The 13,112-nt window shown below is 36.5% G+C and overlaps 1 protein-coding gene across 5 annotated transcripts in view; it reads right to left on the reverse strand.

Annotated features, from left to right (window-relative positions):
- The window catches only part of si:ch211-130h14.4, a 69,051-nt gene extending 60,596 nt beyond the window's left edge, over positions 1-8,455 (reverse strand). For 2 of the 5 annotated variants that reach the window (XR_005630865.1, XM_039738360.1), the window contains exons 1-2: positions 8,355-8,454; positions 5,974-6,087 (exon numbers count right to left, since the gene is read on the reverse strand). Coding sequence is in view for 4 of the 5 variants with exons in the window: in XM_039738360.1 (XP_039594294.1) it covers positions 5,974-6,057 (84 nt within the window). In the remaining variant the exon portion in view is untranslated. Of the gene's footprint in view, positions 1-5,973; positions 6,088-6,958; positions 7,040-8,354 lie in introns of all 5 variants that reach the window. The other 3 variants (XM_039738358.1, XM_039738356.1, XM_039738359.1) reach the window with 3 other exon arrangements.
- Positions 8,456-13,112: the final 4,657 nt, after the last annotated feature.

Raw genomic sequence — 13,112 nt, forward strand, 5'->3', positions numbered from 1 at the left:
GTATGAATAATTACATGTAAACTTCCTGGGATTAATAAAAGACACAAGGTGAAAGATATGACAAAAACATTGACAGAATTGATGGAGTAACACACATTTTAGTGTTAAGTATTTTTGGTATTTAAAAATAGAAATGTATTTTAAAACATTAACCGACCAATAGAAAAGCTATATGGACCAGCACTACTTCATGTGTAATTTCATGGATGACTATTGTTAGCTAAATAATCTGCCACAAATGGACTAGCATCTACATAAACAACTTTAATTAAAAGATTCCAAATACAAAATTGTAGCATTTCAACTACTTATCTTTATTCATGTGTGGTTTCACATTTTTCAAACTGTTAGCTGAGATGACATCTATGAATCAACTATTAAATTCCCGTATAGACATTGACCAAGAAAAAACATCCTTCAAAAAGATTTTATTTCAACAATTGCAGCACACGAGCACGTTTAAGACAGCATGTCCCAACTTTAAAAGACACAGCATAGTCTTGTACATTTTGTTCTCTCTGTGTTCTCCCTTGAACATAAAATGCTTTTCCAAGAAGATTATAATTTGACTCTTACAAAAGTAATGAATATTATCTCTCTAGTGCAATCTGCCTCTCAGCAGGCACATCAGGCACTTCAAACACAAATGACCTCTTCAAGTGCACCAAGTGCAATTCAAGTGCTGCAGAAGCCACTGAGCACTGGGTGTATTTGTCCATGTAACAGTAAGTCTCAGTGCATCTACTGAAACTGCAGACAGCACATTCTCACCTAATATGTGGCAATTGTGGAATTACCTGGCATTCTTCATGGGAATTCAACAGCATGTATTAACCCCATGTCAACTACTGATCAAATTTACAAGACACATTGACAGCAATCATTCACAATCCAATTAAACTTCTCTCCTGTGTTGTAAATTTTGGGTGACATAATGTGCCTTCAACCCCTTCACTTTTTACAAATTTTTGTTATGTTGCAGCCTTACACTAATATCCCAGAATAACAAAGTTAAAATAGGATTTTAGGAATTTCTGCACATTTACTAAAAATAAAACTCACACTGACAGATGCACTGAGACCCTTCACTTAATCTGTGTTGAGGGACTTTTGCCAGTGATTACAGCCTGAAGCCTCCTTGAGATTGGCAAGGTAAAGATCTGCACACCTAGATTTGGGGATTTTCTGTCATTCATCTGTGCAGATCTTCTCAAGCTCTGTCAAGATAGTTGGAGACCTTCAGCAGACAGCTATTTTAGGTCTCTCCAGAGATGTTCAATTTGGTTAAAGTCTGGGCTCTGTCTGGGCCATTCAGAACATTCCCAGAGTTGTCCTAATGCCACTCCTATGTTGTCGTTGCACAGTCTGAGATCCAGACTGTTCTGAGCAGGTTTTCATTAAGGATATCTCTGTACTTTGCTCCATTCAGCTCTCCCTAAACCCTGTCTAGTCTTCCAGTCCTTGGCGCTAAAAAGCAGTCTCACATCTTGATGCTCTCACCATCATGCTTCACTGTTGGAGTTTTATTGTGCAGATGATAGATAAGTAGTGTCTGGTCTCCTACAGGAACTGAGGCCAAACAGTTTAATCATGGTTTCACGAGACCAGAGAAACATGTTTCTCACAGTTTTCAAGGTGGTTTTTGGAAACTACAAGCACACTTTAATTTGTCATTTGGCCACTCTGCCATAAAATTTTGTAGTGGTGGTTGTCCTTCTGGAGGTTTCTGCCATCTCCACACAGGTTATTTGAAGCTCAGCCTCTTTTACCATGGTCCTTCTCCCAAGATTACTCAGTTTTATTGTGCAACCGACGTGAGACATGAAAGACTTGTGTTTTTTTTCAAACGTATTCAATTCAAAAGTTATGGCGGCATCTGTGCTCTTGGGAACGTTCAATGCTGCAGAAAATTTTGTAGCCTTCCTCTAAAATCTGCAGGCAATTCCTTTGACCTTATGACTTGGTTTTTGTGATCATGCACATTGCCAACTGTGGGATCTTCTGCAGACAAATGTGTGAATTTCTTAATTATGTGCAATCTATTACATTGTCCACATGTGAACTCCAAAAAAGCTGTAAAAACATCACAATGATGTTCAATAGAATGGAATGCACCTAAGCCAAATTTCAAGTGTCACAGCAAGACATGTAGACATGAACAAAAGTTGTCATTTTTGGGATTATACATTATCCTGTGACATATTGCACACCAGCATAATACATGAGGTCCTTGACACAAGATTCGTTTATCACATTTGGTTATCAGCCTGTGGAAAGGCCCTCTATAAACTTAAACATGCCTTCCCTTTTCTGGGCCTATTTTCCCCAATGAATAGTTCAACAGTGCTCACCTATGACACATCTACTTAGCAGTGGAAGCTTTCTTTCCTTTTACAGAATCAGAATAAAAGTGAGAAACCTTTAATTTATATACCAAATGACAAGCTGTGTTGGCTGACTAGTCTGTTCTTGTCAAACCATTTACAATATGTTCTCATGCTGTTAAATGTGGCTTCAACATTTTGAATCTTTTTAAATAATTTAACAGCATACTTTCTTTCAGGCTCAAATTTATTTCCTTTAACTTACAAGTGCCATTACCATTATGAATATTTGAAGTAAGCTATAAAAAAATGCATACTTTTCAAAAATGAATTTTATTACAACTAGCAGACAAACACTGTAATCCTCAGAAAATATTGAGAATTCAAGTGTGTGACATTGTCTGTATGACAGAAGATTGACTAGCTATCTGTATAATTTTCATGGAATCATAAACCACTAAGTTAAGACTGTTTTAGTGGGGAAAAACATTCTATTATAGGTAAATATGACATCACATTTGAAGTTTCCTAGAACTAAGATTAAACTGTATGTTAAGTTTCTTCAGGATCTTTTTTTTTAATTTTTCTCAAAATTACTTTGTAAAGTTCTTAAACAAACACATCCAATGACAAATAACATTTTTACAGAATGAACAAACATCTGATAGAACAAAACAGGGTGCACAGAAGACTTGAAGGTAAAACATATTTTAATATCATCCTCTACATTTTAGTTAATGTGTTATATTTGTTGAATTTGTATATTTAGTGGCAGCATTAATAACAGTCACTTTATTTAAACACATTATAGTATCACAATTCAGTATCTGTACAATGTTTTTTACTTTGTAATTATTTCCCATTATTATTAGTATTACAGTCGCTACGTCTGTTTTTTACAACCTGGAAAACTCATGGTTAATTCAATTGAGACCTTAAAACCTTACAGCTGCTTGATATTTAGCAAAGGACAATGAATTTGACAACATACATTTTATTAATTGTAATTATTTAACCATCAGTGTTGTAAGAAAGGCCTGTTAAATACAGGGCGTCTTTCACATAGTTTCCAAATAATACTTTTACTTTCATTAATAGTCATATTTAGCAATAGGCTTAGCTTTCTAAAAACAAAACACAAGCTATAGGGAAATGAAACCAAATTAAACATTGATTACTTTCTCTCTGTTGAATTAGCACATAATACACGTTACAATTTAAACATTAAATAGTGCTATACGGTAAGTAAATCAAACATTAATTGTCTGTGATTTAGGCAGACACTGCATCTCATTTCAGAAAGGTCCATCTTTCTAATGGTAAAGTGGCAGGCAAATGCCAAGATTCTTCTTTTAAGAATCTTGCCTATTAAGGAAGTACTAGCTTTGTTTATCAGTACAATAGCTCATACAAAAAAGAAGTTTTTAAAACTTCTGTTGCCACAGTAATGCAATGTTTAAAGGGGCCAGCCCAACAGCAATTATCTTGTCTCTTCTAAAGATTGCAGTGAACTATTGTACATAGTAAACATAAATTACTTCTATAAAGTTTGGCTACCATTTAAACACAAGCATTTTTTCAACTTTTTTATGTAAAGACCAATGTCGGGTGGTGTTAAGTTTAAAATTCAAAAGAACATTCTGCTCGCTTGCACTGATGCACATTTATCATCTTCTTTGAGTGCAACGCACGCAGTTGCAGTTTTTGTTTGGTCCTTCTGCTTCAGAAGAGAAAAGCAAAAAAAGGGAAAAAGAAATGTGTTGCCAGTTGTAACCAAGACAACCGTCTTAATCATTTGGTGTGCTTTTTGATCGACAAGCTTGACTCATAATGGTCAGATCATACAGTATTCAAGAAAACAGTGTGTGGAAAGAGGATTTCAATACATCTCTTTATTTCTGACACTAAAAAATGAAAGTAAATTACTAAATGTGTAAATTGTCTCATTTAAGTGAACAATTAAAACAGTGCTAATGCAATTATTTTTTTGTTTACTGTATTCATTTTTCATTTTGTACATGAGATAGATAGATAGATAGATAGATAGATAGATAGATAGATAGATAGATAGATAGATAACATTATTAATAATGATCTGGGTGCAAACAACAGTTACAGTTCAGTTACATCCAGCTGGGTCTGACTCTTTGCACAAAACATTTTTTTAAACCCTATGTATGAAATTTGCAGGTTCTTACTGCTTTAAAAGTGTTCATTTGAATGTTTTTAATTATTTTTCTTCAGTTTTCAAATTGTAACTCAGCACTGGACAATGAAATGGAAATATTTTTAAAAGTGCGTCAAGCAAGAAATTGTGTTATATTTTTCCTTCATTGGTATTTTTCAGGGTGTGAATAGCTACCCCAGGTGCACCACCTATCAAAAAGTCAAATAACATTAAAAAGAAACCCTTAATCCAGCTGAGGTTTGCTTTTTCCCCTGTCCTCTCCAAACAACAACCATTAATCAAGAAATTATGCTTAGATAAGGAGGCTATAATTATGGCAGATGCTAATTAAATTAATATAAACTGGGAAAACCAAACTTCCTAAATGTAATCCATAATTACTTGTTGACCCACTATGTTAAATTGCCAAAATGAGGAGAAACCTACCTAGATTTCATATTCTTTAATAATCAAGGGAACATTCAGAGCGTAGAGGTATTTGAAAACTTAACATCTAGATATCAGAATATAGTAAGTTTCAGTGTTTTGGCAGAACATACAGACAAAAAATAACATTGATAAGTTTAATTTTAGCAAAGCAAAATTTGAGCACATGTGGCAAATTTTTACAAGACAGGAAAACATACAGTGCAGGACAACTAATTCCTGTGCTTACTATAAAGCTTATGATCACATAAAAGCAACAGTTAAAAGGGAAATTGGAAATGCCAAAATGCAGTCACAGCAGAATGTGACTGAAAAGGGTCATTAGGAATGAACAAGCTATATTGGACTGAATGTTCTTATACTCTTATTACTTAATGGGTTTTATTGCAGATTCTACTTTATCAAAAGATACAACCGCCAAAACGAATCAAAAATAAAGTCACATAAGCTCTGATTAACTTTAAACAGAAAATAAATTGTGCTTTAAGAAAAGTACCAGCAAAATAATAATTAAAGCATAACCCAAAAGATTCCCACTTTGGCGCCATTAAAAATGATCAATTGATTCACAGATCACAACTCTGCACATTGGTCTTTTTTAAATATATTATTATTAATTGATAAGATCATTTACCTTTGGTGATGAAAATGGAACATTACAATAATAATACTGGGGGATGTAAAATACTACACATAGATAAATTATGCACTAAAATTATATACTCTTTAAACAAAATAGAAAATTTGTTTCCCTAATATTCTGATTGTGCAATTCAACTATAGCTTTCGCAACAATCTAGAGAATGAAACACAAGGAAGTTAAAAGGGATTATTTAGGGACATTTAACATAAGGAAGTGACAGATAAATCTTCAGAAAACAAGATTTGAATACCATACATTGTCTGCCAGGTTTTTTTTTTTCAGAAAAAAAAAACAGAAAAATGACATGTTACAAATCAACCTTAAGTGAAATATTAAGAAAATCTAACTAACTCATTTGCAGTGATGGTGCTCCTCCAAGATAAAAAACATACCTGTCCTTTATAACTTAAAGGTAAGTAAGTATCCAAAATTGAAGGCAAAGAACTCTTCTGATGGATTTCATTAATGCTAGCCATGTCGTTTTAAGGTGATCATGCACAGAACTCCTGTAAGACAATGATAGCATTTTTCTGTATTTAATACTCAGTACAAGATTCTACAGACATAAGAATAATGACACATTTTTACAGCAAACCAAAAGACAGTGTTGTGTTGCATTTGACTTTTATTATAGTCTAATTTAAATCTGAAATATACCAGCTCTCCTATAAGAAAATAAAACAAATGAAAATAATCAAGATAATAGTAGTCTCTGAGAAATGCATGCAATTTTAATATGCACAAGTGAATTCCAAGCACACCCCACCTCTGCCGTCATAAAAATACTTTTCTTCAGGAGAAAGGTGATTGGCTTTGAATACACCCATATGACAGAGTGAAGCTATTCTGGTGTATTTATTTATCCAACATCCCAAAGTTGGTTTGACAATGGGTGTGTGCTTTGGTTGCTGTTGACCACTGGTTCCCAAACTCGTTCCCGGGGCTCCCCTCCAGCTTCAGGTTTTTATTCCAACCAGATTTACAAAGAGTGATAATAATTGATTTCATTCAGTTAGCTGCTCTTTTTTTTCTTGCATTCAGAAAGGCACAGAAGTATTATTTTTTAACATTATAAGAAACTAACAAAATAGTTCTATTTTTTGTTTTAGCTTTAAATGCTTAACTTTTTTTCTACTTATTCTGTGTAGTCTGCTCCCTTTATTGTATCCTAATAGTGATAATTAAAAACAAGCAAAGTAGACACCTGGTTGAACAACACTAAATGACAAAAGGCTGCAACTGCTTCATCGTCAGACCCACTAATTAGTCAATAATGGAAAAGGCAAAATTGAAATCAGGATAAGCATAAATAAAAAGTTTTTAAAAATCCACATATAACTGCTTAATTTTTTTATTAACATGTATTAACACACTTACTTTTGTAATTTCTTCATGGACCCCAAAACACAGGGGCTGGGAAATTACAGCTCGATTGGCTCCAGCAGACCCCCCGTGACCCTGTGTTAGGATATAGCAGGTTGGTGACTGACTGACTAATTAGGCTTGGAGTCCAATTAAAACCAGAAGCCGGCTGGAACAAAAACTTGCATCCCTGGAGTTCCCCGGGACCGCGTTTGGGTACGCACCACTGCTATAGACTGCCAAATCGGGCGCATGTTGGTTCCGGCTTGCCCTAAAACTAACTGATTTGGATTAACCAGGTTTAGGAAGTCCAGTAATGCTATTAGTTTTAATGGCTAGCTGCAGGATGCGCAATGTATTTCACAATGCAAAAAGTCAACGAAAAAAATAATTTACCTTTGGTGATGAAAAGAGAACATTACAATAATAATATAGAGGCATGTAACATACTATATATACATAGATAAATTATGCACTAAAATTATATTCCTTTAAACAAAACAGATAATTTGTTTCCTAATGTTCTGCTTGTGCAATTCAACTACACCTTTTGCAACAATCTCGAGAATGAAACACAAGGAAGTTAAAAGGGATTATTTAGGGACATTTAACATGCGGAAGTGTTAGGATATAGCGGGTTGGAGAATGACCGACTGACTGACTGACTAATTAAAACCAGAAGCCGGCTGGAACAAAAACTTGCAGCCCCCTGGGGGTCCCCGGGACCGCGTTTGGGTACCACTGCTGTAGACGGTGCCAAATCAGGTGCCCTAAAACTAACTGATTTGGATTAACCGGGCTTAGGAGACCCAGTAAAGCTATTAGTTTTAATGGCTAGCTGCAGGAAGTGCAATGTATTTCACAATGCAAAAAGTCAACGAAAAAAATATGAGTGAAAGTTAAAAATGGTTTACGTGAACGTTCGTCCATTTTCTAAACCCCGAAAAAAACTCTTGCAACACTCTTAAAACACCCCATCCATGCTTTTAAACAATACGCCACTACTAGGCACAAATGTTAAATAAAATGAAAAATAGAAAAAAAAGCACGAACGTTCATTACATATTATAGAGAGGAAAGTCAATTTGGGATAATGCACAATTTCTTACTATATAAATTAATTACACAAATAAAACATCTATAATTTAACGGATTTGAACTTTAAGTCATGCATGGCAACGTAAAATGTACCAGACACAGGAATGGCACACATATTTTCCCCCTCGGGCAATGAAATTATATGAAATAAAATACCAGTATTATACACCTGCCATTCGTCTGGTTCTATCTATTCGAAAACGTTCTCAGAACTTCATGCAAGATTAATATTTTATACAAATAACCGCGTACGTGCTGTTATTATCCGCAAACAATTGTTTACTTTATTTACGCAAGGTTTTTACTCACTTACCTCACACGCAATAACTACATTAATCTTAAGCGTTAAATCAAACAATTTCGACGTCTGGCGTTTCAATGCGCATGCTCCCACGCGGTTGTCCTGTTGTCATAACAAGCCAGCCTGCCGTCGTTCCCAAGATGCACTAGACGCCTAGTCGTTGCCTGATCTATCGAGCGGTTGTCAGTCATCACTTTAAGCGTTCGCGTCACGTCTGTACTTGCACGGACTTTTTTTTTCGTTTTCATTGTTTAAACGTCTAGACCCCTCACCTCGCTCGTTTGCATTGACGTCATCTTTTGATTCATAGAACAGGTTAGAGGAGAGCTTTGCAGAGTGGAACATTAAACAGACCCGTCATTACGTTGGATTCTTCTTGGCATACTTCACCCTACATTAACCTCGGGAATTCATTTGACGAGAAGTTTTCTAACATGATAAAGTGTTTCAGCGGAGAGACGTTAGTTGGCAGTAGCTGGAATGTGTGGTGTACAATATATACAGGAACCTTTTGTCTGTTGGGCTTTTTACTATATGTAATGCTATTAACAGCATGAACCAGCACAAAACACTTTACAAAATAAATAAAGTAGCAAAAGAGAATCATAATGAAATAATCTTGAGAACAAAAAAGCATAAAACTATCTGGTTATTTTTAAGAGAAGTTTCCTTCAGTCTAAGGGTACACTGAGTTGCAAAATTAGTGACGGCAAAACTGACCAATCTTGGCAGACCAATACTCAGCCATTTACCTTTTAAGAGAGTTGAATAAACTTGTATTTCCTCACTAAACTATCCAGAGGGATTGGATGGGCTTTCATCTTTTATAAACTTTAGATTCCTCAGTGTTCATTGCAGTGTTTTGAGACAATACATTGATTCAGGCCTATAACTTTAACTGATGCCTAAATTTGGCTGACTATCAGACTAAAGATGCCTTTTAAGTCTTAAAAAACCTTCTGTGATATTTTCTTGTCCTAAAAAGAATTTTGTGATTTCTGCTCAGCATAGGCGCCAACCCCTCCAGTTTAAAAATGGATGGATGAATAGATAAGTGTTTATTATTAAATGTTAACTGTATCTCAAAGAATATAATCTCTTTCATTGCCAACAGATATCAGATTTTAATTTAAACAGAAAAAAAACAGTTAAACACATCCATGTGTTTAGTAGTTTTTATTGGTCCATTCATTTTTAAATTTACTTACCCAGTACAAGGTGAGGAGTAACAGAAAGAAAACATAAGGCAATCCTAAACAGGCTTTCATCATACTGACATGTTAGCATGTATGTCTTTGGATTATGAATGGAAATCCATGTAAACACGGGGAGATATGCAAACTCTACACATAGGGCACTCTAGCCACAGGTTTTCAGTTCCAATTTATTTTTGCACTGCGTTCTTTACTGAATAGTTCAATGCAGTAACATTAGAACATTGCTAAACCATACAACATTTTCATCCATGAACACCAAACTGTGTTAAACATACAGTACAACAGAGCAGCCTACGGACAGAGCTCTAGACAGTTTAAGGAAACAAAGGAAGTCAAGGCCCAGGCTGACCTGCATATCCTTCTCTTCTGCTACTTATCAGCGCTAAGGTAATTTAATTTTCTTTCAAAATAGGATCAGAAACACTTCTGATACTTGTAGCTTGTCCTCAGCTTTCACCTGTCTCCTTAGCCCTCTACCACCTCCACTCCTAGCCTCCTTCACTGTTGATCACATTGCAGGTTTTTTAAGGAAAATTGGCTGTCAATATCAGCGGGCAGTTTTCATCACCCCTGCTGGCCAGTCTTCTCCCTCCTGAACACACTATAACATTGCCTCTTTCCCTCACTCTCTCCTCTCTTTACCACTATTCTTTAGTCACCCCACAACTTCTCCACTTGATTCCATCCCTTCATATCTCCTCCAGGCTATCTCTCCCTCCCTCATATCTGCAGTTACAGACCTCACTAACACCCCAATCAGCACAGGTACCTTCCTTACTGTGCTCAAACAGGCCCTAATAAGCCCTCTTCTCAAGAAGCCCATACCCAACCCATCTCAAGAAGGTAATTACAATCCTGTATCTCTCCTTTCCTTGCTATCCAAAACATGTGAATGTGCTGTCTCTAACCAAGTCCCTTCCTTTCTTCTACAGAACAGACTACTTGATTCTAATCAGTCAGGCACCAAAAGGGGGCATTCCACCGAAATAGCTCTACTCATTGTTCTCAACAAGTTTCAGCTGCCTAGAGCTACCAGCATGTCATCTGTCCACATCCTTCTAGATCTTTCCTCTGCCTTCAACACAGACAACCATATCAAATCCTCCTCACCACTCTCTCTGACCTTGGCATCACTGTGACTGCCCTCAAGGTGATTGGAGTCCTATCTGTTGGGCAGATCCCACCATGTGTTCTGGCAAGGAGAAATGTCAAGGGTGCTTGAGACAAGTATGGGGATACCGCAAGGATCAGTGCTGGATCCTCTCCTGCTGTCCCTATAAACCTCCATATCCCTGTCCTATGGTTTCTTTCTTATTTTAGTGCTATGCCAATGATATGCAGCTGTACCTGCCATACCCTGCAGAAGACCACAAAGTATCAGCTAGAAATTCTCCACATGTCTCACTGATAATGCAACCTGGATGAAGGAACACCATGTTCAGCAAAGACAGTGAAAGACAAACCTTCTTGTAACCCCATCTCTTTTCAGCTCAGCTCAGTATCACTAGCACATGCAAAGTCTAAACAGAGCCTTGGGGTGTTGATCGATAACCAGTTGTCCTTCACATGTTACAATGTTTTTTGGGCATGCAGACTCATTGTACACAACATCCACAAGATCAAACCACATCTGGTGGAGTATGCTTCACAACTCCTGGTCCAGGCTTTGGTCTTGTCACATCTGGACTACTGCAAACTTCTGCTGGCAGAAAATCCAACATGGGTCGCCAGGCCACTGCACATGTTTCAGAATGCGGTGGCATGTCTGGTGTTCAACCAGCTGAGGTGGGTGCATTTCACTCCTTTTCAGACCATTACATATACTCCCTATAGCAGCGAAAATTAAGTTCAAATCCTTAATGCTTGCCTACAAAGTAGTCAACGGGTCCGCACCTACATATATGGAGACACTAGTCAGATCCTGTGCTTAATCTGGTCTACTCGAGTCTGCTGATGAATGGCTTCTGGTGATGCTACCTCTACGTGGCACTAAATATAACAATCCAGACTTTTTCCGTGTGTAGTGTCAAGCTGGTGGAACGGGCTGCCCACCTTCTTTCAAAATTTTGACTCCCTCCGTGTCTATAAGAAGCATCGAATGACTCTCTTGTTTTGTGAATTTTTGTGTAACTTTTTGTGTATGAATTGTAACTCGCTTGTATTTTGTTCTGAGCTCTTCAGTTGTGATAATCAGTTTTGTACCCTTGTCCTGTAACACTTGTTTTCAAACAGTCCCACAGGCTGATGTTTACTCGAGTATGTTGATGTTTTTTGTATATCACTTTGGATAAAACCATCTGCTAAGCAAATACATGTAAAAGTAAATAAATAAATTACAACAGTATAAAATCCTTTACCATTATAAATGACATGTAACCATTTGACAAGGGAGGAAAGTAAAACAAAAAACCCAGTGAACAACTGCAGAAAAAAAAAAATTAAAAACTTCTAGTAATCAATTGTTAGTTATAATAAAGAAAGATAAAGTCAGAGAAAGTCACAGTTTTGATAATTTTGGCCACATCCTTCTGGAAAATCTGTTTAAATTTTAAATACATTGCAGGCAGCTTAAAAAAAGAATATATCTGTTTCCCATTTAATCCCAAGGTTCCCAATATCTCTGACAACACTTTTCATGGACAGGAGTAGTTGCTTGGCAATGTAGTAATGGCATCAGGGACCACATCAGGATACCAAGAAAACAAACAAAAAAGAAGAGGGTCAGTAATAGTTCATTATTACTGTCAAGCTTATTGTTAAGTGAAGACTGAGTGCTAGAACTGTGTGCTGGCAAAAAGACTCATAATTCTTCTGGGGTTTTTTTTTTTTCCAATGAGTATAACCGTGCTGTTTTCTGTAGCCACTCTGTTCAGTCCAGAGCTCTGGGTGCCTGAGCCTAACCAGTCCACAATGGGTGCAAGCCAGTATAGTACATGTAAACAAATTATTGCATCGCATGCCCATACTCAGACTCACTCATGTCAAACAAATTTAAAATCATCAGTCAATGAAGCATTTATGTCTTTGCGTCTCAAAGGAAAGAATCAATATGTCACTGAGAAATGTGAAAAATATATGGAGACCTTGACCGTGCCAAGATTAAAATCCAGTGCTAACCACTGTGCCCACATATTCTGTTAGAAATAAATTCAATTTGTTTTAGTTTTGGTTGAGTGAAATGAAATCTTTGAAATGCAGTTTAGTACAGTTTGTATTGTTACGTGCACAGAGTCAAGTGAAATTCATACTTGCATTGTTTGGCCCTTTGTTAAACTTCATTTTATTGAATGGAAGACACAAATCAGATTACCTGTAGTTCAGTTGTGCTCTCAGATCACAAAGTCTTGTGGAGGATGTCTATTAGGTAAAGTTACATGCTTAGCAGTGTGGTTAAATCCCAGTCCTTCATGCAGTCTGCACATTCTCTTCCTGTTTACATGAATTTTCTTTGCATGAGTGTGCCTTGCAATAGACAGATATCCCATCTAGGTATAATTCTTGCCTTGGGTCTGCTGCTGCCAGAGTTGACTCTGACTCTCTATACCTGAATTAT

Source organism: Polypterus senegalus, chromosome 16, assembly GCF_016835505.1.
Source record: "Polypterus senegalus isolate Bchr_013 chromosome 16, ASM1683550v1, whole genome shotgun sequence".
NCBI lineage: Eukaryota > Metazoa > Chordata > Cladistia > Polypteriformes > Polypteridae > Polypterus > Polypterus senegalus.